The sequence below is a fragment of the Tupaia chinensis genome, unplaced genomic scaffold, assembly GCF_000334495.1.
Source record: "Tupaia chinensis unplaced genomic scaffold, TupChi_1.0 Scaffold000374_1, whole genome shotgun sequence".
NCBI classification, from domain to species: Eukaryota; Metazoa; Chordata; class Mammalia; order Scandentia; family Tupaiidae; genus Tupaia; species Tupaia belangeri.
The window spans coordinates 172,489-199,981 of NW_006159872.1; the positions used below are offsets into that span (position 1 = coordinate 172,489).

At 39.4% G+C, this 27,493-nt stretch overlaps 1 protein-coding gene across 3 annotated transcripts in view; it reads left to right on the forward strand.

Annotated features, from left to right (window-relative positions):
- Positions 1 to 27,493, forward strand: part of ASH1L (ASH1 like histone lysine methyltransferase) — a 266,220-nt gene that overhangs the window by 70,223 nt on the left and 168,504 nt on the right. For all 3 annotated transcript variants that reach the window (XM_027773787.1, XM_027773788.1, XM_006153395.3), the window contains exon 3: positions 22,714 to 27,286. In XM_027773787.1, the coding sequence (XP_027629588.1) occupies positions 22,714 to 27,286 (4,573 nt within the window). The remainder of the gene's footprint in view (positions 1 to 22,713; positions 27,287 to 27,493) is intronic.

A 27,493-nucleotide genomic window follows, 5' to 3' on the forward strand; every position in this document is an offset into this window, starting at 1 on the left:
GCAAAAGTTTTACTGTATGAAAGAAAAAGGAAGGTGCATGAGGAAATGGAAAGACTCAGCTCAGATGTTGCCCAGTTTTGTGAAATGTTCCCTGTATCCTCCCAGGTTTTTTAGTTACTCTATCCTCTATTCCATTGTGTATATTTCTGGTGTGCCCTCCTCCCCCCTCCCCCAAGAGGCTTTTGCCATTGAGTGACACTTAAATTCACTGGAGAGAGAGAAAAACAGAGACAGTGAGAAGAAAAGTGAGAAATCACTTCTCCACCCCCGGGATATGGCCATGCCGCAGTAACTTCTTCATTCTCCTCCTGGGATCTTGGGCATGCATGCACGTGTGCCTGGTGTGAGTTTCAAGTCATCACATCTAGAACTGGAACCACAGTCAGCCATGTCCAGTGACATAACCACTATACCATCTAATTGTCCCATACTCTGCCTCTTTTTACTATACAACATGTTGTATGTAAGTATTAACCTATTTATCTCTCTTTGTAGTGACAGCTTCTTGTGTGGCAGGGTGATCTTTTTAGTTTTTTCATTTTGTGATCAACACATAAAATACTTTAAGGGGCCAACAAGTGACATGGTTGTTAAGGTGATGAATTCCCACATGGCTGACTGTGGTTTGAGTTCAGAACCTGGTGGCTTGCTTTCTCACTTTTTCTTGCTCACTCTTGTTCTCTCTGTCTCTCTCTGGTCAAATAAAAAATAATAATGATGAATAAAAATTTTAAAAATAATTTTAAAATTATTTACAACAGTTCAGTAAAAATGAAGGTAAGATCTATAAACATAAAACAAATACCATCATTACCACCAAAAATACAACACTTAAAATATAGTTTAGGGGGGGAATCAGTAGATACTGTAATGGTTATGTTGCTGGATTCCCACATGTCCAACCGTGGTTCAAGTCACAGACGCTGCAGCTTGAAACTCAACGCTGGGCACATGTGTGTTTGTGTGTACTCAAAATCCCTAGAGGAGAATGAAGGAGAAGGAATTGTGGTATGGCCATTCCCCCAGGGGGCTGATTTCTCATTTTATATCTCTGTCTCTTCAGTGAGTACATGTACCCTAAAGCAAAAAATATCTCTCAAAAACAAATGTGTGTGTGTGTGTGTGTGTGTGTGTGTGTGTGTGTGTAGTTTAGGGGGCCAGGAGCTGGGGTGGTGGTAAAGGTGTTGTACTCCCACATGGCTGACCAAGGCTTGAGTTTGAGACCTGGCCATTTGAAAATCACACCAGGGGCCAGTTTGGGGCGTGGTGGTTGGGGCACTGGACTTCCACTGGGCCAGCTGGGTTCAAGTCTTGGACCTGGTGGTTTGCTTCCTCACTTTCCCTTTTTCTCTTACCCTCTCTCTCTGTGGTGAGCACACATTAAATTAAAAAAAAAAAAAAAAGATTGAAAAGAAAAGAAAATTATACTTGGCGCATGTGCTTACGTGCCCAAAATCCCAGGAGGAGAATGAAGGAGAGGGTATTGCAGCCGTGATTGTCTTCCCTAGTGGGTGGTTTCTCACTTTACCTTTCACTGTCTCTCTCTGGTGAGTGCCTGCACCCTATGGCAAAACCTTTAAAGATAGATACATAGATACACACACACACACACACACACACACACACACACACACACAGAGTTTGGGTATGTGAGGATTTATTTCCCTAGTTTTCATGTGTTGCTTTTACATATACTGTCATAAATGAACTACTGATAAATATTTTCTCATCTCTTATTTACTAAAAATATGTAGTAAAACTTGTGTTTGTTTTAAATCTACAGCTTCCCTTTGTTGGGAGAGATTTTTGCTGTAGGGCTCATGCACTTCCTAGAGAGACAAAAAGTGAGAAATTGCCTCTTTGGGGGATGGCCATGCTGCAATCCCTTCTCCTTCATTCTCTAGAGATTTTGGGCATGTATTCACATGTGCCCAGTGTGAGTTTTAAGCCACTGAGTCCAGGACTTGAACCACAGTCAGCTATATCAGAGTCCAGTGACATAACCATTATGCCATCTGCTGGTCCTGTAGTTTCCTTTTTTTTTTTTTTTTGGAGAGATTTTTTGCTATAGGGCGCGTGTGCTCGCCAGAAAGACAGAGAGAGACAGAAAGCGAGAAATCACCCCCCAGGGGAGATGGTCACGCTGCAATCCCTTCTCCTCCATTCTCATCTCAGGTTCTTGGGCACACATGCCCATGCACCTGGCGTGAGTTTAAGCTGCAGCATCTGAGACTTGAACCGTGGTCAGCTACATTGGAGTTCAGCGACATAGCCATTGCTGGTCCTTATAGTTTCCTATTTTTAAGAAATTAGTATAATTGGTAGTATGCTACTACCTGTGACTGTTTCATGAATGTCCTGGTAAAGCACAGCTTCAGAAGAGCTCTTAGAAAACCCATTGATCTTTAAAAACAGTCCACCAAAAATGTTCTTTTTACAGATTTGCTGTAGGGCACGTGCACTTGCTGGAGAGAGACAGAGGAAGAGAGAAAAAGTGAGTTAATTACCCCTCTTGGTAATGGGCACCACAACAATCCCCTCTTCTCTCTCCTCTTGGGATTTTGAACATGCATGCACAAGTACCTGGTACGTTTTTCAAGCCACTGGGTTTAGGATTTGAACTGCAAAGTTAGCTATGTAGGATTCAGCTTAATTTAATCACCATACTACCACCTGACATACAGAAACTTTTAAGTACTTTATCACTAAACTATTCCTTATACTGTTAACATTTAAAAACAACATAGTAGGCTCTTAGTGTAAGAACACTTTTTGTTTCAAAACATTTTTGAAAGCATTTAACATACCTTAGTTGTCTGATCTACTAAAAGGTGATAGCAGATGAATCCAAGTGAAACAGTTTTATTATTGCTATTATGGGGTATTATGTCTATCCCACTGTTCTTTTTTTTTTTTTTTTAATGGAAAACAAACAACCCTAAATCTTTCTGTTTAGCCTTAGCTCTAATTAGAGAAATGAAGACTTGATAAATAGGAGAAATTAATACTTTCTGTCATTTTTACCTGTGCTGCATGGGCTGGGTACTCTTTCTGAATGTATTCATTCTTTTTTCTTTCTTTTTTTTTTGAGAGTATTTTTGCTACAGGGTGTGTGCGCTCGCCAGAGAGACAGAGAGAGACAGAGAGAAAGAAAGTGAGAAATCCCCCCCCGGGGGATAGACACACCACAATCCCTTCTCCTCCATTCTCCTCTCTGGATCTTGGGCACGCACGCACACGCCCCCGGCGTGAGTTTAAGCCACCGGGTCCAGGACTTGAACCGCGGTCAACTACATGGGAGTTTAGCGACATAGCCATTACGCTACCTGCTGGTCTCCTTTTTTCTTTGTTTTTAAGTTTGCTGGGGGTGATGTGTTTTCCAGTGAGAGAGAGAAAGTGAGAAAGCACTCCCCACGTTTGGCCATGTCACAGTCGCTTCTCTTTTCTCCTTGAGATTTTGGGTGCTTACCACACATATCCTGGTGTGTTTTTCAAGCCACCACGTCTGGGACTCAGACTGCACAGTTGGGCATTTGGAATCCAGCCCCACCTGCATTTTATTTATGCTCACTTTATGAAAATGTCCAAAGTGTAAATCCACATTCTACTGCTTTCTTTCTACTCTGATTATCTGGACAAAAACTTTTCAAGGCAGAAGTCCTGATAGTCTGTAGATATCTCTAAGTCCACTATGGTGGGTTCTGTTGTCTTACTTTCATCTTGACTGTTTACTTTGGAAGCTGCTTGAGCTAGCAGTGTTTTGTAGTAGAAAAGAAAACTGTTGGCACACGGCCCAGCTTCTCCATGGCAGCAGCAGTTATGCAAATTCTCCTGGATCTTCACATTTCAATAAGGGCTTTTTATTTTTCTCTCTGTACGTATAGAAGGAAAAACTAAGGGGGCAGCCATGATTTGCTCTAAAGCCTTACATAAAAAAACAACATGCCACTTTTTTCTCAGTATAAGTATACACTCCCTTAAATCAAGGAAAGAAACAGGCCCCTTCTATACCATTGTGTAGCCTCTGCTATAAATGTACCAAGAAGATTAAACTATCATAATTAGTTTAATCAGGTTCATCTTTAATTCTTGCATTCATTTAGTTGTGGGAACTTCTCTAATCAGTGCTGCATTTGACTGAGTATTTCACTTTCTCTTAGAGAATAGAATGTAAGGGATAGCTGCTTGGTTTGTTTTAATGATATATATGTAATGAGATATGGTGAATGTGAATGTTTCTCATTTCATTGTTGATCTCGCTAAGGAAAAACTCATTATTGAACCAAATTGTTAGAAGGCATTCATAGTTTCTTTAGTCCCAGAGAATTAACGCCTAAGTATCATCACTGTGACTCGCTAGTTCACATGCTGCTTTTTATTATGGTCTGTCCTTATCTTTAATTTCATTTTAATGACTATAAATCATTCCAGAGAGGCTCACATACAGACTATACAATAAGTGCACATTACTAATTAATTCTGAGATACAGCTGCATGGAAATGAAGTACTTGGAGAAATATCAGAATTAAGGATCCAGGAACCAGCAGATGGCATAATGGTTGCATTGCTGGACTCCTGCGTGGTGGACCACCATTTGAGTCCCAGACTTGGTGGCTTCAAACTCACGCTGGGTACATGGGCATGCGTGCCCAAAATCTCAAGAGGAGAATGGAGGCAAAGGAATTGCAGTGTGGGCCATCTTCCCAGGGGTGACTTCTCACTTTCTATCTCTCTGTCTCTGTGGCAAGTGCACATACCCTACAGTAAAAATCTCTCTTTAAAAAGAAAAAAAAAAAAGAATTAAGGATCCAATATGAGAAGATAGCAAAACCTAGAGCTTTTATGAAAGTTCATTAATAGGGAGGCAAAAATGAATATATGGTAAACTAGAAGTTATTTCATGTCTTACCTCACTTCGTTGGTCAAAATCACTGGATAAATAGGAGTTTTTTTTTTTTGTTTGTTTGTTTGTTTGTTTGTTTTCCCCTTTAACAACTAGTGAGGGATTTATGGGGAGAAATGCTGAGAGAAAAACTGCATTAAGTCAGATAGGTGCTGTCGTGGTAGTTTTTCATGCCACTAATGGAATAAAAATTTTCATGCCACTAATGAAAAAAAAAAAAAAAACTAAAAGACTTCTGTATTCTACTGATTCTTGGGATAAGGGTTTGTTCCTTAAATGATAAAGTAAGAGGATCTTTTTCTTTGTGAAAGCTCACATCACGTGTTATTTTCCATATTAATTTTATTGATGATTATATTTTCTGAATCATTTGAACTCTTTCTAGTAATATGTTTTGTCTTAGTGTTGATTGGAATATGGACAGTATAATACCAGGAAAATGAGCATAGAGTTTGTGATTCAGTGTATAATGAAGAATTAAACTAATTTTGTAATTTAAGTCAAGCCCATAGCAGTCTGCTTTTGAAAAGAGAATACTTCGTGATTTTCCACTAAAATGCTTGATTTAATTTTTATATGTTTAATTTTATTCAGTTTTTAAATTTTTCCCCCATTTTCAGGTATTTTGGTTTTATTTTGATTATGTACAACACACTGAAATTTTCATAAATTCCCACACTGAAGCTTTCATATATTTCTTGAAAATGTTTTCGTATTATTATCTTCAGACTTGAGATTCTTTTTTTTTTTTTTTTTTTTTTGGATGTTTTTGCTATAGGCACCGGCGCTAGCCAGAAAGACAGACAGAGACAGAGAGGTAGAAAGCGAGAAATCACCCCCCCCCCCGGGGGAATGGCCACACCGCAGTCCCTTCTCCTGCATTCTCCTCTTGGGATCTTGGGCACGCATGCATACATGCCTGGTGTGAGTTTAAGCCACTGGGTCTGGGACTTGAACCGTGGTCGACTACATGGGAGTCCAGTGGCATAGCCATTATACTAGCTGCTGGAGATTCTTGTTCTCACTTTATATTTCTATTTTCTGATGTATTTTTATAAGTAACTTATTTTTATTTAATAATTTGATCATAATTTGTGCATAAAGCCTATATCTGAAAACATTGTGACAAAGGTGTATGTTATTACCATATAGGGTGATAAAATTGTACATTAATTTCCATCTTCATCTCAGCCTTCATATTTAAAAAAGATTTATTTAATTTAATTAATTTATTATTTTTTAATTTGACTACAGATACAGGGAGGGAAGGTAAGAAAGAAAACCACCATGATTGGGATTCATACGATAGTCAGCCATCTGAGAGTCCAGCACAGTACCTACCACACCTGCTGGCCCGCAGCCTTCATTTTATGATCACTACTTTCAATAACTGGTACAAATTTCTTAGCAGGGGGTGTGGACTGTGTCACTGATAAAATGTGATCCTCTGTGAGGTTGATCCCCATCAGAATGTTCTGAGTTCACACCTAGAGTTATTCCTATGTTAGGTGTGTTTTTGCCATAATGAAGGGCTAACCAAGACTAGGAATGGAGCATAGGTGTAAAGATCCTGTTAGGAGTATTATTTCTCTTTCTCACTGTCTCTGTCCCTGTCTCTCTCTGAAATAAATTAAAAAAAAAATAAATACTGGGGCCAGCAGGTAGCATGGAGATTAAGGCACTGGACCCCACATGGCCAAGTCTACAGTTTGAGTCTCAGGCCCAACAGCTTAAAAATCACACTGGGTTCATGTTTGTGCTTGCCCAAAATCCCAAGGAGACTAGAGAAGGAGGGGTTGTGTCATGGTATACACCTGAGAGGTGGTTGCTCACTTTCGCTCTCTATCTCTCTATGGTAGACACATGTGCCTTATAGCAAAACTAAAACAAAACAAAATAAACCAACAAAAAAACAAGTTTTTGTTTGATTTTAAGGTTTTTCTCATAGAGTGTGTGCACTGGCCAGAGAGACAGACAGGGAAAGTGAGAAATTATCCCCCAGGGAGGATGGCCATACTGCAGTCCTGTTTCCTCTTGGAATTTTGAACACACATGCACACAGGCCCAGTGTGATTTTTCAGGCTGCCAGATCCAGACAGAGAAAAAGAGATGAAAAGTAAGAAAGCAAGCTTCCAGGTCCAGGACTTGAACCACAGGCAATCATGTGGGAGTCCAATGCTTTAACCACCATGTCCCCAGCTCGCCTTAACAAGAGACCAACTTTAAAGGAAAAAAAAAAATAGTTATAGGAGGAACTGTCAAATAGATGTCATATAAAGAGTATATACACTCCAGTATATATTTACAAGTTTTTTGGTGTATCCTAGCACTCAAACTACTTCTATAAGTCATTCTATCTTGGTGTTATTTTTGACAGTGTAATATTAAAGCTTTCCTTTAGTGAAGCACTCTTATTTAACATATAATACTGGCTAGCTTTTCATGTCTCCTTAATTAAATAAATGGCAAGTTAATTTTAATCTTCAGTGTATTAAAAAATTGTAAAAATTACCTACTGTATTTCTGCTTGTATATATTATGTAATCAAAAAAAATTTTTAGAGAGATTTTTGCTTTAGTGCGCATGTACTCATAGGAGAGATAGAGAGAGACAGAAAGCGAGAAATCACCCCAAGGGGGAGATGGGCACGCCACAATCCCCTCTCCATTATCCTCTGGGCACACACAAACGCACGCGCGCGCTCCTGTGCGCACCCACGTCCAGCATTTCAACCACGGTTGGCAATGTGTGAGTCCAGCAACATAACCATTTCACCATCTGCTGTCCTGTTATACTTATCATTTAAACACACAACTTGAGGTATGAACAAAACGTCTGGAATCTCTGATTCCCAGATCACTCATAGTCTTTACAGTGTTTATTCTGTTGTCCATATCAATTAAACGACTATTTAAAAATTTTTTTTTCTTTACTCATTTTCCATTCTATATGATTTTTTTATTTTTCCCAATCAGATTTATTGTGTTGTTTGGGGATGGGATGCAGATATCTTTGGACAAGCAGTCAAGGTGGAAGTTTAATTTTATTTATCGTCTTGGGGACCAGCAGTTAGCATAATGGCTATGTTGCTGTACTCCCACGTAGTCGACCACAATTCGCGTCCCGGACCGGTGGCTTAAAACTCACGCCAGGCGCGTGTGCGTGCATGCCCAAGATCCCAAGAGGAGAATGGAAGAGAAGGGATTGCGGCGTAGCCATCCCCCCTGGGGGGTAATTTCTCACTTTCTGTCTCTCTGTCTCGCAAACACACGCACGCTACAGCAAAAACCTCTTTAAAAAAAAAAAAAATTTATCGTCTTTTGCTTTCAAGCATACATGTTTTACATATCTAAATATCTGATGTGAAAGAAATAGCATATTTTATGATATAATTAATACTTTATTCATAGCAGAATAAGGTTAGGGAAAAAGCGTTTTAGTATGTTTTCTCAAAGGAGCTTTATACCTTAGAGTCACAGCTAGGCAAGTCTTAAAAATGTGTCATTGGTACTGGCAGGTGGTGCAGTAGTTAAGGTGTTGTACTCCCACATGGTTAACAGTGGTTCAAGTCCCAGACCTGGTGGCTTGCTTTCTTACTTTCCTTTTCTCTCTCTCTGGCTCTCTTTGGTCAAACTAAACAATAATAATAATAATACTAATAATAATCACAAATAAAATTTAAAAATTCTTTTAAAAAAATCTTTGGCATCAATTAGTGAAAGTGATTAGTAGTCTGGAGAAAAACTAGCTGAAGTCTAGGCCTCATAGAATCATACCAATTAATATGGGACCAGCAGTTGGGTAATGGCTATGTTACTGGACTCCCATGTAGTTGACTGTTATTCAGGTTCCAGACCCAGTGGCTTAAACTCACTCTGGGCACGTGTATGTGCGTCCCCAAGATCCTGAGAGAAGAATGGAGAAGGGATTGCAGCATGGCTGTCCCCCTGAGGGATGATTTCTTGCTTTCTGTCTCTCTGTCTCTCTCTGTCTTTCTGATGAGCGTACGCACCCTATCACAAAAACCTCTCCCCAGAAAAAGAATCATACCAATAAGTATATTTATCTTTCGTTTTTCTTTCATTTCCAGAGGGAACATGTATTTCTTTCATTTCCAGAGAGGAACAGAGATAGGGAAAAAGCACTTCTGATGGAACATGGTCATGCCACAATCCCTTCCCCTCCATCTCTTCATCTTGTTGGAATTTTGAACACTCAGGCACACATAGCCAGTATGTTCATGTGTGTGTTTGTTTTGTTCGTTCGTTTGTGTTTTTTTGAGAGGTTTTTGCTATTGGGTATGTGTGCTCTCCAAAAAGACATTCCCCAGGAGGAATGGCAATGCCATAATCTCTTATCCTCCATTCTCCTGGGATTTGGGGCACACCCAAATGGCATGATTTTCAAGATTCTAGGTCCTGATTGACCATGTAAACATCCAGCATCTTTACCATCACTCCACCTGCTGGCTCAGTATATGTATGATTATTAATAGGGCACTATAGCATTTACATTAAAATCTAGATAAAAAAGTGAATGTTCTTTGCCGCTGCTCTTTTGAATGTGTTTTTGAGGTACTATTAATACAATTAGAAAAGAGACATTAGAAAAATAAGAACAAAAAATGAGATGATTGCTATTTGCAAATGATTCTGTATACTTTATAATCTGAGGAGAATCAAAATGTGTATAAGAGAATTCAGCAAGGTGATTCACTATTAGAGCAATAAATGAGAAATCAGGTAGCCTTTATATATAAATAAATATTGAGACGATACTGTAGAAGGGAGTATTCTGTTATGAAAGAGATGAAATGTTTAAGAATAAAGGTAAAAGTTTATGGTCTATATGAAGAAAATTTCAGAACACTATTGAGTCGTGAAAAATGTAAAAACTTAAAATGTTTTAAAGTAAGGCAACATTCTGACAATATTAATTTTTCCATCATTTGTGTGTGTGTGTGTGTGTGTGTGTTTTAGAGAGGTTTTTGTAATAGGGTCTTTTCTCGCTAAAAAGAAAGAAAGTGAAAAATTACCCCTAGGGAGGATGACCATGCAGCAAAACCTTTTCCTCGATTCTTGGGATTTGGGGCACACATACACACATGCCTAGATTGAGCTTGAGGCCTCCAGGTCCAGGACTCAAACTGCAGTTGACTACATGAGAGTCCAGAGCTGTGACTATTATGTCATCTGCTGGTCCTTTGTATAGTTTTTGTACTGTAGCAAAATCAACATGGAATTTGTCCTCTTGGAGGACCAGCAGATAGTGTAATGTTTTCATCATAGTCCACCGAGGTTTGAGTCCCTAATCCTGTGGTTTAGAGCTCACACCATGCGTGTGTGTGTGCATGCTGAAGATTCCGAGAAGAATGGAGAAGGGATTGCTGCGTGGCCATCCCTTTTGGGGCGTGCTTTCTTGCTCTCTGTCTCTCTGGGGAGCACAAACACCCTATAACCAAAACAACAACAAAAAGTTGTCCTCTTAACTATTTTTAAATCCAAAATTCAGTGGCATTAAGTATGTTCATATTGTGCAGCCATTGCCACCATTTATCTCCAGAAATTCTATATCCATTATATAGCGACTCCCTTGGGGCCAGCAGATGGCGTAATGGTTGTCACTGAACTCCCACGTGGTTGACTGCAATTCAAGTCCTGGACCTCGTGGCTTAAACTCATGCTGGGCACGTGTGCATTCATGTCCAAAATCCCAAGCAGAGGCTAGAGAAGGAATTGTGGTATGGCCATCCCTCGTGGGGGTGATTTCTCACTTTCGGCAAGTGCATGAGCCCTCTAGCAGAAATCTCTCAAAACAAACAAAAACAGTGACTCTCCTTTACTTCCTCTTCTTCTCACAGTAGCTTTTGGCACCACCATTTTATTTTCTGTCTCAATTTGATTGCTCTAGTTAACTCATTATAAGTGGAATCATATAACATTGGTCCTTTTTTTTAAAAGAATTTTATTTAACTTTATGTATTATTATTTTCCAGTTTGACAAGAAAGACAGAAAGAGAGTGGGAAAGTGAGAAAGGAAGCCACCAGGTCCAAGATTTGAACTGTGGTTGGCCATGTGGGAGCCCAGCACCTTTAATCATCGCCCCACCTGCTGACCCCTATTAGTCCATTTCTGATTGTCATTTTATCTTCAAGGTTTATCCATGTTGTACTATCAGAATTTCTTTCCTTTATGGTTGAGTAATATTTCATTTTATTAATATACTGTGTTTTATTCGTTCATCCGTTGATGGACGTTGGGTTTCCACTTGTAATCACAGTTCTCTTGAGATTAGGTGACTAATACTGCTATGCACGTGAGTGTACAAATATCTTTTCCAATTATTGCGTTCATTTCTTTGGGGTGTCTGTAGACAAGATCAAAATTTTTAAAACTTTTTTCTTGGCATAAGATATCTATAAGATTTATATGGAAAAGTAAGTAAAAGAAATAGCCAGGATTTTCTGAAAAGAACAATAGAGTAGGAAACAGAATTCATTATATACTGAAGCAAAGTTAAAATGATTAGAACATTGTGTTCATGGTGCATGGATAGACAGAAAAATCAGTGACTTAGACAAACTAGCAATAGACCCAAGTATATATGAAGTTTTAGTACATGAGAAGTGTCACATTTCACATCAGCGTATGAAGGATGAAATTCTTCTGTAAATTTTATTAGAACTGGGTAGACACATAAGTTTTGTGAGTTTTTTTAGAGAGATTTTTGCTATAGAGTGTGTGTACTTGCCTGAGACAAAGAGACAGAAAGTGAGAAATCACCCTTCAGGAGACTGGCCACACCTCAATCCCTTCTACATTCTCCTCTCAGTTTGGGCATACATACACACACACACACACACACACACACACACGGTGTGAGTTTTAGCCTCCATGCCAGGACCCAAACTTAGGTTGACTATATTTCAGTCCAGTAATGTAACCAGGACTCCATCTGCTGGTCCTGCCATGTAAGTTTTATACTCATACGCATGAATGCATGCATACATACCCATTAAATTTCCTTCATAGGGGCCAGCAGGTGGTGTAGTGTTAGGTAGTGGACTTCCTCATGGCTAACCATAGCTTGAAAGTTACACCAGGTGCATGTGCCCAGTAACAGACTAATTGAAGATACATAATCATCTCATTTCTGCTAGAACCTTCCACTGTTGCCCCATTTCAGTAAGAGTAGAATCTCCGAACTTTATTAATAGTTTACAATGGCCTCCAAGACCTAGCCTCTCTCTGATCACATAATACTCTTCCCAGTTAGTTGGTAAAATCTTGCCACAATAACATTTTTCATTTTCCTGTTAATAACTTCCTCATGTCAAGTCTTTGCTTACATGTTACCTGATTCGTGAGGTCTACCCTAATCACCTAAGTTAATTTTGCAAGCCCTCAGGGCCAGCAGGTGGAGTGGTGGTTAAGGGGATGGTACTCCCACATGACCGACCACGATTCAAGTCCCAGATCTGGTGGCTTGCTTTCTCACTTTCTCTCTCTCACCTCACTCTCACTCTGTCCCTGTCTGGTCAAATTAAAATAAACAAACAAAATAAATAAATAAAGTTAAATAAAATCTTTTTTTTTTTTACTTTCTTTTTTCTTTTTGTGAAGAGATTTTTTGCTATAGGGCACATGTGCTCGCCAGAAAGACAACGAGAGACAGAGAGACAGAAAGCAAGAAATCACACCCCCCCCGGGGGGGGGGAGGGCCACGCGGACCACGGGAGATGGCCACACCGCAATCCCTTCTCCTCCATTCTCCTCTCAGGATCTTGGGCAAGCACACACACGCACCCGGCATGAGTTTAAGCCACCGGGTCCAGAACTCGAACTGCGGTCGACTACATGGGAGTCTAGCGACATAGCCATTATGCTAACTGCTGATCCCAATAAACTAATTCTTTAAAAGAATTTTTCAAAGCCCTCAGTTTAACACTTAACTGCCTTCTGTTTTTTCGATAGTAATTATAACTTTATAGCAAATAATGTTCTTCACATTGCCATGTTTTGGGGTTTTTTTGTCCTTTTCTCCACTATATAAACTGTGTGAGGGCAGAGATTTTGTTCTTTATCATTCTTTGACATGTTTATAACAATGCATTGTCATCCTTATCTCTTCTGCCTAAATTTTCTAGTGATGTTCTCTCTCTTGGTCTCAAAAAATCTATCCTCCTATCCCCCTTCCCCATTACTCTTCCCTTGATTGTTATGCTCCAACAAACCTAGATTCCTCAATGTTTGTTGAATATACCAGACAGGCTCCTGTTTTGGTGCCTTTGCTCTTTATGATATTATTCTTTTTTCAGATAGCTACATAGATCTCTTTTTCACTTCCTTTTGGTTTCTGTGCAGATATAATCTGAGTTCTCAGTCAGAAGTTACCTGACAGCCTATCTTATCATTGTAAATTCTCTAAAACTCTAGTCGTCTTCTCATTCCTTGCCAGTTTCCTTCATAGCACATTTTACTCTCTGAGATACTACAGATTTTATTTATTTCCTCTACTTCATGGGTTAGAATGCAATCTTTGTAGAGGAAGGGATTTTTGGTTTGTCTGGGTTTATTCACCGTTGTTATTCTTAGCACTTAAACAGGAGGCATTTGAGAAATACTTGTTGAGAAAGAGAATTCCTTATGAAGCAAGAATTCAAGGTTGTAAAGTCAGTGATGTTCTTGGGTTGGCCTTGTAGCACAGTTAAGTGCCTTACATAGAAAGCCTGATCCAGTTGGCTGGATGTGGTTAGAATTCCAGCCCTGACCTCTGGAAAAAGAGAGGACACTGACATATGGATGCACATGCCCCAAATACTGATGAGATGGAGAAACATAGGAAAAAGGATTGTAGACTGACCACGGTCCATGGAGGGATGCTGCTTTCTCTCCCTATGATGAGCGTATACGTCCTCTGGCAAAATTACAACTTTTTTGAATAGTAGTAATTTAGAGATAGAATGTGTAACAGAAAAGAACAATTTGTTAATAAAAGTAACAGCAGAATCTATAACATATATAGAAATAAACTTGACTAGTGGGGCCAGCAGGTGGTGTGGTGGTTAAAGGCACTGAATTCCCACATGGCTGATCACAGTTCGAGTCCCAGACTGCGTGACTTGTTTTCTCGCTTTCCCTTTCTCTCTTTCTGGCTCTCTCTGGTTAAATTTAAAAAAGAAAAAGAAAATGATAATAACAAGTGGACTAGAATAAATAAATAATTCTAAAAATATATTTTCTATTAAAGAAACAGGACTTAACAGCAAGTATTTAGGATTCACATAAATACAACTCTAAATATCCAGTGATACTGTAAAACTTGAGGAAATAGATAAAATCTTTTTGTTACTATAAAGGTAAAGTTAATATTGAGATTTCCTCCTGCCTCATTAAGAAAGAAAATTTACAGCCATTTGGAATTTTTAGAAACTTAAATCATGGGCCAACTGTTGGCATGGTATTTAAGGCATGGCTGTCTTAGCAGTTTGAGTCCCAGACTCGGAGTTTTGAAAGAAATACCTGGCACTTGTGTACATGTGGCCACAATCCCAAGAGGAGAATGGAGGAGTAGGGATTATGGTTTGGCCATCTCCCTAGGAGGTAGTGATTCTCATTTTGACCTTTTCTCTCTCCAGTGACCACACATACCCTATAGCAAAAAGAAAATAAACTTCAATTACATCTCAAGTTTATCTAGAAATATACATATGTAAAAATAAGCAGGGAGTTTGATAAAATATCTTCTAAAATTAGTGGTGATATTTGCACAATTCTTCGAATATACTGAAAACTGCTCAATTGTAAACTTTATAATGGTGACTTTTAGGATATACGAGATATAGCTCATAATGTTGTAAATAAGTGTAATTCTGTAAGAATACAAAAGGAAAGAACAAGTCCTTTCAAATATTAAAATGTCTTATCAGGCCAGCCACTGGTGGTTAGGGCACTGGATTCCACACGGTTGACTGCATGGTTTGAGGCTCAAACCTGCATCTTGAAAGACACATTGGGCATGTACTTGCCCAAAATCCTATAAGGGAGAAATGGAGAAGTGATTGTGGTGTGACCATCCTCTATGGGGGTGTTTTCTGTCTGTCTGTCTCTCTCTCTTGTCTTTCTCCAGGAACCACGTGCACCCTCTAGCAAATTTTTTAAAGTGTTATGAAATTATAATATCAATTTATTAGTGGCCCGAGAATAAATGGAATGAAACAAAACTCAAAAGCTTAGGGAATGTATGTAAATTTATTTCAAACCAATGGGCATGATTAATGGAGTTATTCTTAGGAGAACTGGTAAAACTTTGGGGATAAAAGCTGCCTCTCTCCCCCCATGGGGGGCCAGCAAGTGGCATGGTGGTTAAGGGCGCTGAACTCCCACATGAACGACAACAGTTCAAGTGTCGGACCTGGCGGCTTCTTTTCTTCTCACTTTCTCTCTCTCTCTCTCTTTCGTCAAATGAAAGAAAGAAAGTTAGTTAAATAAAATAATTCTTTAAAAAAAAAAAGCTGCCTCCCTACCCACAGATAGTAAATAAAGTAAAAATAAGAAATCATAAAAGCATTAACTGAAAATGTAGTAAAGATTTGTCATCTTTTGAAGGAATGATCTTTTTGAGTATAAGAAAGTATAACTAGGGCCAACAGGTAGTGGTGTAGGTATTGGACTCCCAGCACTGACTACGTTTTGAGTCCTCAACCGTGCAGCTTGAAACTCACTCCAGACTGGTGTGTGTGCATGAGACTGGAAGAGAAGGGATTGCAACATGGCTATCCCACCTGGAGAGCGATTTCTTGCTTTTTTCATAATTTAGAAAAATAGTATAGACAAGACCTTGAGCAGCCTTTTCAATGCTGAAGAAATATATATGGTGAATGAAATACATAACAGCCACAGGAAATAAATGAAATGTAAATAAAAAATCACCCCAAAAGTTTTCTGAAGATTGTAAAATCTTAAACACTAAGATTGGGAATAAAAACTTCTTCATAGCGGTCAGATGGTGGTAGAGTCATAGCACTGTTGAGCCCATATGGGAATGTTCCTGGTTTTTATCCTAGGGCCTCCTTGTATGGCATGGGCATGCATGTACATGATCTAGGGTAGCTGAGGCTGGGTTGGATTGTGCCGTGGGCCACCATATGTCAGTGGGGTGGGGTGGGGAGCTGTCTGTCTGTATCTCTCCCTTGTGGACAAATGGATGGATAAATTTTAAATAAATTTTAAAAGTTGTTTTTATATTATCTTTCTTGCATGTAGCTTTCACACATAAATAATACATATATACTCTGTTTTGTTTTGTTTTTTTAAAGTATATTTATTTATTTCTTCTATGAGAGCACGACAAGTGAGGCAGGCTCCCTCAATAGGGTTTTTATGCCCCGGTCTATCCCAGCCTCAGCTAGTCATTAACATAGGTAGCTACAAATTCCCTTGGTATAAATACTGGGAGACCTTGAGACTTGAACCCAGGACTTTCCTACATGGCCTCAGCCTCACCAGGTTTTTTACTTTTTATTTTTAATTTTTTTGGGAGAGACTTTTTTTTTTTTTTTTTGCTATAGGGCGCGTATGCTCGCTAGACAGACAGAGACAGATAGAAAGCGAGAAATCACCCCCCAGGAGGGATGGCCATGCCACAATCCCTTCTCCTCTATTCTCCTCTCAGGATATTGGGCATGCACACACGCACATGCGCCCGGTGTGAGTTCTAAGCCACTGGGTCTGGACACGGACCTCGGTCGACTACATGGGAGTCCAGTGACATAGCCGTTACGCTAACTGCTGGCCCCACAGGTTTTTTTTTATTTTTAAGATATTGTGCTACGAAGGCTGGCCATGTGTATATCCTTTAGCTAAGCAATTTCTTCTTTAGAAATTTATCTGAAGAAGGTAATTGAATAAGTACGTAAGATACATGCAATTGGATGTTCATCATTACATTATTGATAAAATAAGTAGGAACTGCTAGCCAGTAGGAAGTTGATTTTATGAATTATACACTATTATGGAATCATTAGATTTATAGTCTGAACTCTCGGTTTTGTTTCTTTTTTCCCCTTTTTTTGTTTGTTTTGTTTTGTTTTGTTTGTTTGGGAAAGAGAAGAGAGATACAGATAGCTTTCCTCTTGTTCTTTTTGACAGGTGACTTAATCCTGCCTAAGCCTCTCAGTCCAGATTACAGAGGTATACAACTTTACCCGGCATGTTCAGGTTGTCCCAGGATTCGAACCTGTGTTTACCTTATAGCTTCTAGCCTCCCAGGCAGTGGTGCTCCACTGCAACTGAGCTCTAACTCTCGATTTATTTGTACCTTAGTTGTGTTTGGTGTATTGCTCAAAACAAGCGGGATACAAAACAGCAAGCATTTTTGGTTCCATTTTTTACTCGTAAGTCTGTAAGATGTCTCATTATGTCTTAAACTTCCTACTTAAGCTCTTGAGTAGCAAGGACTATAGATGCACACCACCATGTCTTGCTAAGATAGGTCAGGAATCAAACCTGGGCCTTTGATGTGGCCCTCAGCCTGCTGAGTAGCAACATCTACCACAGTGTGCACTACTGTGGCTGAAACTGGTTCTATTTTATTTAAAGAATGTATGGGTGTATGTTTTGGGGGTCAATAGTTAAATATATGCATAGATATGTTACATATTGGGACCAGCAGATGGCATAAGGACTCCCACATGGCCAATCATGGTTCAAGTTTGGAGTGGTACATGCATGCCCAAAATCTCAAGAGGAGAAGGGATTGCAGCCTGGTCATCCCCCAGGGTTGTGATTTCTAGGTGTCTGTCTCTCTCTTCAGAGAGTACATGTGCCCTATAGCAAAAAAATCTCTCTTAAATAAAGAAGTAAAAGAAAAAAAGGAATGTTAAATTTTTATCCTTGGATGGTAAGATTTATACTTTTTTTTTTAATGATAATTCTTGTGAATTTGGAATAAAGTTATTTTCCTGTTCAAAAAAATTACACTTACAACGAAATGTTGTTTGTAATACAGCATTTTTCTAAGTGCTTATTATACTCTCCCTTTTTTTATAAGAGGTTATTTATTTATTTTTTTTTGGTCTTAAATGGGGAGAGAGAGACACATACACATCGTGAGCGGGAACATGAGAAATCACCCCACCAGGGGGATGGCCACACTCCAGTCCCTTCTCCATTCCCCTCCTGGATCTGGGGCATACATGCACATGTACCCGACGTGATTTTCAAGCCGCCAGGTCCAGGACTTGAACCAAAGTCAGCCATGTGGGAGTCCAGTGACATAAAACACTATGTAGTCTGCTGGTCCCATAATACACTCTCTTTAATGATACCTCTTATCATTTTAAAGGATTCTTACAAGTATAATAGTGTCACCAATACCAAATATAGTTTTGAAAATGTTAATACACAAACCAAACGTGACAATGTTAGTATCAGGACTTAAAAGGAAAGACTTTTGAAACCAATACTAAATTGTCTACATTTATCTTACTTTCTTTTATTATACATAGACATTCTATTGTGGGATACTAGCTGTTTGGGGCTTACTTTAATTTCTCAGAGATAATTAATTTCTGGTAAAAGTGAATAACCAGATTTCTGTATATCTCTTAGTAGGGTAAGGGAGCTAGATAGGTTCCTACTTTTTAAATGACATTTTAAAAATAACTTTATTATGCTGTAACTACACATATAAGTTTAATAGCGCAGTGAATTTTCATAAACTGAACTATCTTACAAAACCAGCATTGAGTTTAAGAAATATAATATTACCCATTAAGTTCTCTTTGGACTTCTTTTTCATTACTACCCACATCAGAGGTAGCTAGCCATTTTCTTCACTTTTAATACCACAATTACTTATGCCTTTATATGTGAACTTTATATATATGTGTGTGTGTGTGTGTATATAATATACATGTATATATAATATACATGTATTTCTATATATTATATATACACATATCAATATAACCTATATGTTTATACACACATATATGGAATCATATATGTACACTCTTATTCTAACTTCTTCTCTTTTTTTTGGAGAGGTTTTCACTATAAGGGCGCGTGCGCTCGCCAGACAGACAGAGAGAGACATAGAGACAGAAAGTGAGAAATCACCCCCCAGGGGGGATGGTCACACCGCAATCCCTTCTCCTCCATTCTCCTCTCAGGATCTTGGGCACGCACGCACACGCGCCCGGCGTGAGTTCTAAGCCACCGGGTCCGAGACGCGAACCGCGGTCGACTACGTGGGAGTCCAGCGACATAGCCATTACGCTAACTGCTGGTTCCCCTAACTTCTTTAATTTAGTGTGTATCTGAGCTTTATTTATGTTACTTCATGTAATTGTAGTTTGTTCAGATGATTTTTAAGGGTAACAAAATTAGCTATGTCATAATTTTTAGGCATAAATATATTTTAAAATATTTAAAGTCCAGCCTTGTGATCTAGTGGTTAAGGGAAATTTTAAACGAGCCACATGGTTTGAATCCTGGTCTTGATGGTTTGAAAACCATGCCAGCCATGTGTATGTGTATGCTCAAAATTCTGACAGCATGGAGAAATGAAGGAGAGGGGATTGTGGAGTCACTATATCCTGTTTGAGGGTGTTTTCTCTTTTTCTGGCATGCACATATGCCCTCCGGCAAATTAAATAAAAATACACACACATTGGGACCAGTAGTTGGCATAATGGCTATGTCCCTGGACTCCCATGTAGTCAACCGCAGTTCGAGTCCCGGACCCATGGCTTACACTCACACCGGGCACTTGTGCGTGCGTGCCCAAGGTCCCAAGAGGAGAACAGAGGAGAAGGGATTGCGGCATGGCCATCTCCCCCTGGAGGGGGGTTTCTCTCTTGCTTTCTGTCTCTCTGTCTCTCTCTGTTTGTCTGGCGAGCACACGCGCCCTATAGCAAAAACCTCTTCCCCCCCCCCCAAAAAAAAATACACACACACACATGCTCATATTTAGTACAAAGCCTCTTAAGTTTTAAGAAATATTTATTAATATAAAAGTAAATAATGGGGGAAATTTTTAAATACTTTAAAAGTATATTGAAAAGTAAAGAATTTCAAGCTAGTATCTATCAATAGTATATGAGACTGTCAAAAAAGCCATTTTCCTCTTGGGAAGAATTGAGACATCTAAAGGAAGAAGTAGTTGTCTTTATTCTGAGTCAATCAAGTATTAGATGTATTGCTTTACATTTTAGGTGTCACACATAAAGAAGAATATGTATGAAATGAAACACATCTATTAGAAAATGACTAAGGGGGACCAGCAGTTGGCGTAATGGCTATGTCGCTGGCCTCCCCTGTTGTTGACTGCATTTCGTGTCCTGGACCTGGTGGCTTAAATTCACGCCGGGTGCATGTGCGTGCATGCCCAAGATCCCAAGAAGAGAAGGAACTGTGGCATGGCCATTCCCCCTGGGGGGTGATTGTTCGCTTTGTGTGTCTCTGTCTTTAGGAGCGCATGTACCCTATAACCAAAACCTCTCCCCCCAAAAAAGAAAGGAGGAGGGCATGGTAGCTAAGGGGTATAATTCTCACATAGTGGATCTTGGTTGGAGTCCCACACTTGGTGGCTTGAAAGTCACGTTGGGCACATGTGCGTGAGTGTCTAAAATCCCAAGAGGAAAATAAAGGAGAAGAAGAGATTGTGATGTGACCATTCCTCCTGGGGGTGAGGTGAGAGAATAATTTCTTACTTTCCCATTTTCCCTCTCTCTAGTGAGAGAGAAGCAAAGTGAAATCACCCCCACCCCACCCCACCCCACCCAGGGAGGATGTGTACACATGCTCAAACATTCAGTGGTTTTTTTCCCAAGCTGCTGGGTCCAGGACACAAACCACGCTGTTAGCCATATGAGATCCAACTGCCTTCACCACCACGCCACCAGCTGGTCCCTCTATCCTGTTCTTATGGCTCTATTGTCTTTCATGTGTCAGTTCTATACTGTTTGTTACTGTTTTTTCTTTATTTGTGATAAATCGTTCATGCACACAATTGAGAGTAAGAAAGAGAGATCAGCACCACAGGATCTGGTTACACCGTGATCCCATAACTCCTGTTTTTCATATCTTGGGCATTCAGGAGTGGACCTAGTGTTTTAGGCTGACCAGGCCAGAGATTTGAACCTCAGTCACCATACAAGATCTGGCTTCTCTCTAACAGCCCATAACTGCTGTGCCATGGAACTGAATCATCTATACTGTTTTAATAATAATAATAAATTTGGGGACTGGCAAGTGGTGTGGTGGTTAAGAGCACTGGACTCCCACATAGCTGATTACAGTTCGAATCCCAGACCTGGTGGCTTACTTTCTCATTTTTCTTCTATCCCTGTCAGGTAAAATTAAAAATAAATAAATAAATAAAGTTAAGTAAAATAATTTTTTAATAATAATAGTAATATATCCAGAACTAATTTAATGTTTAGTATAGTTATTCCCCCCTTTTTTAGATTTTCTTAGCTATGCTTGCTTTTCTGTTTTTCCCATCACATATTATAATCAATTTTTCTAATTCCTGAATGAATTACTATATTTTTTAAACAATTATTTTTTAATTTAACTTTATTTGTTTATTTTTAATTTGACCTGATAGGGAGAGAGGGAAGAAGGAAAGGAGAGAGAGAAAGAGCACGAGCAAGCAAGCCACCAGGTCTAGCACTCAAACCGTGGCCAGCCATGTTGGGAGTCCAGCTCTCTTAATCACCATGCCACCTGCCAGCCCCATATTAAGATATTTTTATAGGGATTGCATTAAATGTATTAATTTGCCTCAGATTTGTTAGCTTTATGTTTTTCTGTTTACAAACATAGTATCTCTTTACATTAGTTCAAGTCTTAACTGAATATTTTATAGTTAAGAAGAGCTCTTTAATTGTTACTCAAAAGTTGGGCCAGTAGATAGAGTGGTAGTTGAATTGTTGGATCAACATGACCAACTGTATGGTTCAAGTCCTACACCTAGAGGCTTGAAAATCATGCTGGGTATATGTGCATGTGCGCATGCCCCAAAATCCCAAGAGGAGAATGGAGAAGAAGAGATTGCATTGTAGCTGTTACTCTGGGAGATAATTTCTTACTTTTCCTCTCTCCCTCTTTATCTCTCTCTCTCTTTCTCTCTCTCCCTCTCCCTCCCCCTGGAGAGTGCATGTACCATATAGCCAAAAACAAAAAGGAAAACAGAGAATGAAGCTTTTAATGCATTTTTAAAGTATATAATGAGGATTTGTGAATTTGGTAGTAGTTTACCGTAAATAATTTAAATGTTACTCTCAACTCTTAAGATTTTACATAAAAGCATTCTATGATCATTACTAATATTTTTGTTGTTTTTATTCTACATTAAGCCTTGCTCATTCAAAACTAAAATTGAGAATGAGTTAAAGGAGTAGAAATGGATCAGTGGTTTCCATATGGTACTTTAGAATCATAAAAGTCAGTGAAGGAGGTAAGCAATGAAAGAAGACCACGGAATACTCTAGCTGAAAATAGTTTTCTTTTCAAAAAATAGTACATTCCTATGCTTGATGCGTATTTACTCATTTTTAAAAAATATCAGATTCTGAAGATCCAGTAATATCTAGGTTTATGCTATTGAAAGTCAACAAATAATATCTTGATAGCTTCTCATATAATAGCAGATGAACTAGCATACTGTGACATTAGTTGTTTTTTAAAAAGCTATGTTGCCTATCTGATATATGATCATTTAGTTTTTTGGATTATGATGCTAAGTTGGAGCGGTATAAGGTTTATTCTCTCTGAAACCTTTTTCTTGTTCAAATTCTAGGACCCTTCAAAGTTGTACAAGAAAGCAGGTGATGTTGCAGCCATTGAATGCCAGTCTGAAGAAATCATCCATCTTCATTCGCAGGCAGAAAACATTTCTTTATCTAAGAAACTTTCTCCAGTACACTCAGAAATGGCAGATTATATTAATGCAACACCCTCTTCTCTGGTCAGTAGCCGGGATCCTGATTTAAAGGACAGAGCATTACTTAATGGAGGAACTAGTGTAACAGAAAAGTTGGCACAACTCATTGCTACTTGTCCTCCTTCCAAGTCTTCCAAGACAAAACCGAAGAAGTTAGGAACTGGCACTACAGCAGGATTGGTTAGCAAAGATTTGATCAGGAAAGCCAGTGTTGGCTCTGTAGCTGGAATAATACATAAGGACTTAATAAAAAAACCAGCTATCAGCACAGCAGTTGGATTGGTAACTAAAGATCCTGGAAAAAAGCCAGTATTTAATGCAGCAGTAGGATTGGTCAATAAGGACTCTGTGAAAAAACTGGGAACTGGCACTACAGCGGTATTCATTAATAAAGACCTAGGCAAAAAGCCAGGGACTATCACTACAGTAGGGCTGCTGAGCAAGGATTCAGGAAAGAAGCTAGGAATTGGCATTGTTCCAGGTTTAGTGAATAAGGACTCTGGCAAGAAGTTAGGACTTGGCACTGTGGTTGGATTGGTTAATAAAGATTTGGGAAAGAAATTGGGTTCTACTGTTGGCCTAGTGGCTAAGGACTGTGCTAAAAAAATTGTAGCAAGTTCAGCAATGGGATTGGTTAGTAAGGATATTGGAAAGAAGCTAATGAGCTGTCCTATGGCAGGACTAGTCAGTAAAGATGCCATAAACCTTAAAGCTGAAGCACTGCTCCCCACTCAGGAACCACTTAAAGCTTCTTGTAGTACAAACATCAGTAATCATGAAAGTCAGGAACTTTCTGAATCCCCGAAAGACAGTGCCACCACCAAAACTTTTGAGAAGAATGTTATACGGCAGAGTAAAGAAAGCATTTTGGAAAAGTTCTCAGTTCGAAAAGAAATAATCAATTTAGAGAAAGAAATGTTTAATGAAGGAACATGCATTCAACAAGACAATTTCTCATCCAGTGAAAGGGGATCTTATGAAACCTCAAAGCATGACAAGCAACCTCCTGTATATTGCACTTCTCCAGACTTTCAAATGGGAGGTGCTTCTGATGCATCTACAGCTAAGTCCCCTTTTAGTGCAGTAGGAGAAAGCAATCTCCCTTCCCCATCACCTACTGTATCTGTTAATCCTTTAACCAGAAGTTCCCCTGAAACTTCATCACAGTTGGCTCCTAATCCATTACTTTTAAGTCCTTCCACAGAACTAATGGAAGAAATTTCTGAATCTGTTGGAAAGAACCAATTTAATTCTGACAATACCCACTTGAATGTTGGTCATAGGTCGATGGGTCATAACATAAGTATTGAATGTAAAGGGATTGATAAAGAGCTAAATGATTCAAAAACTGCACATATAGATATTCCACGAATAAGCTCTTCTCTGGGAAAAAAGCCAAGTTTGACTTCTGAATCCAGTATTCATACAATTACTCCTTCAGTTGTTAACTTCACCAGTTTATTTAGTAACAAGCCTTTTCTAAAACTTGGTGCAGTAACTGCATCAGACAAACACTGCCAAGTTGCTGAAAGCCTGAGCACTGGTTTGCAGTCCAAACCCTTAAAAAAAAGAAAAGGAAGAAAACCACGGTGGACTAAAGTTGTGGCAAGAAGCACATGCCGGTCTCCAAAAGGGCTAGAATTAGAAAGATCAGAGCTTTTTAAAAACGTTTCTTGTAGTTCATTATCAAATAGTAATTCTGAGCCAGCCAAGTTTATGAAAAACATTGGACCATCTTCATATGTAGATCATGACTTCCTTAAACGTCGATTGCCAAAGTTGAGCAAATCCACAGCTCCATCTTTTGCTCTCTTAACTGATAGTGAAAAACCATCTCATAAGTCTTTTGCTACTCATAAACTATCTTCCAGTATGTGTGTCCCTAGTGACCTTTTGTCTGATATTTATAAGCCTAAAAGGGGAAGACCTAAATCTAAGGAGATGCCTCAGTTGGAAGGTCCTCCTAAAAGGACTTTAAAAATCCCTGCCTCTAAAGTTTTTTCTTTACAGTCTAAGGAAGAACAAGAACCCCCAATTTTACAGCCAGAAATTGAAATTCCATCCTTCAAACAAAGTCTGTCTGTGTCTCCTTTTCCAAAAAAGAGAGGCAGGCCTAAGAGGCAAATGAGGTCACCAGTCAAGATGAAGCCACCTGTGCTATCAGTGGCTCCATTTGTTGCCACTGAAAGCCCGAGCAAGCTAGAGTCTGAAAGTGACAACCATAGAAGTAGCAGTGATTTCTTTGAGAGCGAGGATCAACTTCAGGATCCAGATGATCTAGATGACAGTCATAGACCAAGTGTCTGTAGTATGAGTGACCTTGAAATGGAACCAGATAAAAAAATTACCAAGAGAAACAATGGACAATTAATGAAAACTATTATTCGCAAAATAAATAAGATGAAGACTTTAAAGAGAAAGAAACTGTTGAATCAGATTCTTTCAAGCTCTGTAGAATCAAGTAATAAAGGGAAAGTGCAATCCAAACTCCATAATACAGTGTCAAGTCTTGCTGCCACATTTGGTTCTAAATTGGGCCAACAGATAAATGTCAGCAAGAAAGGAACTATTTACATAGGAAAGAGAAGGGGTCGCAAACCAAAAACTGTCTTAAATGGCATTCTGACTGGTAGTCCCACCAGCCTTGCTGTTCTTGAGCAGACAGCTCAGCAAGCAGCTGGGTCAGCATTAGGACAGATTCTTCCCCCTTTACTGCCTTCATCTGCTAGTAGTTCTGAGATTCTTCCATCACCTATTTGTTCTCAATCTTCTGGGACTAGTGGAGGTCAGAGCCCAGTAAGTAGTGATGCAGGCTTCGTTGAACCCAGTTCAGTGCCATATTTACATTTACACTCCAGGCAGGGCAGTATGATTCAGACTCTAGCAATGAAGAAGGCCTCAAAGGGAAGGAGACGGTTATCTCCTCCTACTTTGTTGCCAAATTCTCCTTCGCACTTGAGTGAACTCACATCTCTGAAAGAAGCTACTCCTTCCCCAATTAGCGAGTCTCATAGTGATGAGACCATTCCTAGTGATAGTGGAATTGGAACGGATAATAACAGCACATCAGATAGGGCAGAGAAATTTTGTGGGCAAAAAAAGAGGAGACATTCCTTTGAGCATGTTTCTCTGATTCCCCCTGAAACGTCTACCGTCCTGAACAGTCTTAAAGAAAAACATAAACACAAATGTAAGCGCAGGAATCATGATTACCTCAGCTATGACAAGATGAAAAGGCAGAAACGAAAACGGAAAAAGAAATATCCCCAACTCCGAAACAGACAGGATCCAGACTTTATTGCAGAGCTGGAGGAACTAATAAGTCGTCTAAGTGAAATTCGGATCACCCATCGAAGTCATCATTTTATACCCCGAGACCTTCTGCCGACTATTTTTCGAATCAACTTTAATAGTTTCTATACACATCCTTCTTTCCCCTTAGACCCTTTGCACTACATTCGAAAACCTGACTTAAAAAAGAAAAGAGGGAGACCTCCTAAGATGAGGGAGGCCATGGCTGAAATGCCTTTTATGCACAGCCTTAGTTTTCCTCTTTCTGGTACTGGATTCTATCCCTCATATGGCATGCCTTATTCTCCTTCACCCATTACAGCTGCTCCCATAGGATTAGGTTACTATGGAAGGTATCCACCCACTCTTTATCCACCACCTCCATCTCCTTCTTTCACCACTCCACTTCCACCTCCTTCCTATATGCATGCTGGTCATTTACTTCTCAATCCCACCAAATACCATAAGAAAAAGCATAAGCTACTTCGACAGGAGGCCTTTCTAACAACCAGCAGGACGCCACTTCTTTCTATGAGTACCTACCCCAGTGTCCCTCCGGAGATGGCCTATGGTTGGATGGTTGAGCACAAGCACAGGCACCGTCACAAACATAGAGAACATCGTTCTTCTGAACAACCCCAGGTTTCCATGGACACTGGCTCTTCCAGATCTGTCCTGGAGTCTTTGAAACGCTATCGATTTGGAAAGGATACTGTTGGAGAACGGTATAAACATAAGGAAAAGCACCGGTGTCACATGTCCTGCCCTCATCTCTCTCCTTCAAAAAGCTTAATAAACAGAGAAGAACAGTGGGTCCACCGAGAGCCTTCAGAATCTAGTTCATTGGCCTTGGGATTGCAGACACCTTTACAGATCGACTGTTCAGAAAGTTCTCCGAGTTTATCCCTTGGAGGATTCACTCCCAACTCTGAGCCAGCCAGCAGTGATGAACATACGAACCTTTTCACAAGTGCAATAGGCAGCTGCAGAGTTTCAAACCCTAACTCCAGTGGCCGGAAGAAATTAACTGACAGCCCTGGACTCTTTTCTGCACAGGACACTTCACTAAATCCACTAAATCGGCCTCACAGAAAGGAGCCACTGCCTTCCAGTGAAAGGGCAGTACAGACCTTGACAGGTAAGGGGGTTACTTTGTTGCCTGTTAATTGTGTTAGAGAAATAGATTATTTTCCTACTGATACATATAGATGAACTTTAATAGATTTACTTTACTTTTGTATTGGTATTTATAAATATATCTTGAAATCTTCACACCTCTCATTTTCCTTAGACGTAAGTACTATAATGAGTGTCTACGTTAATTTTGGTAGTATGTGGCATTATT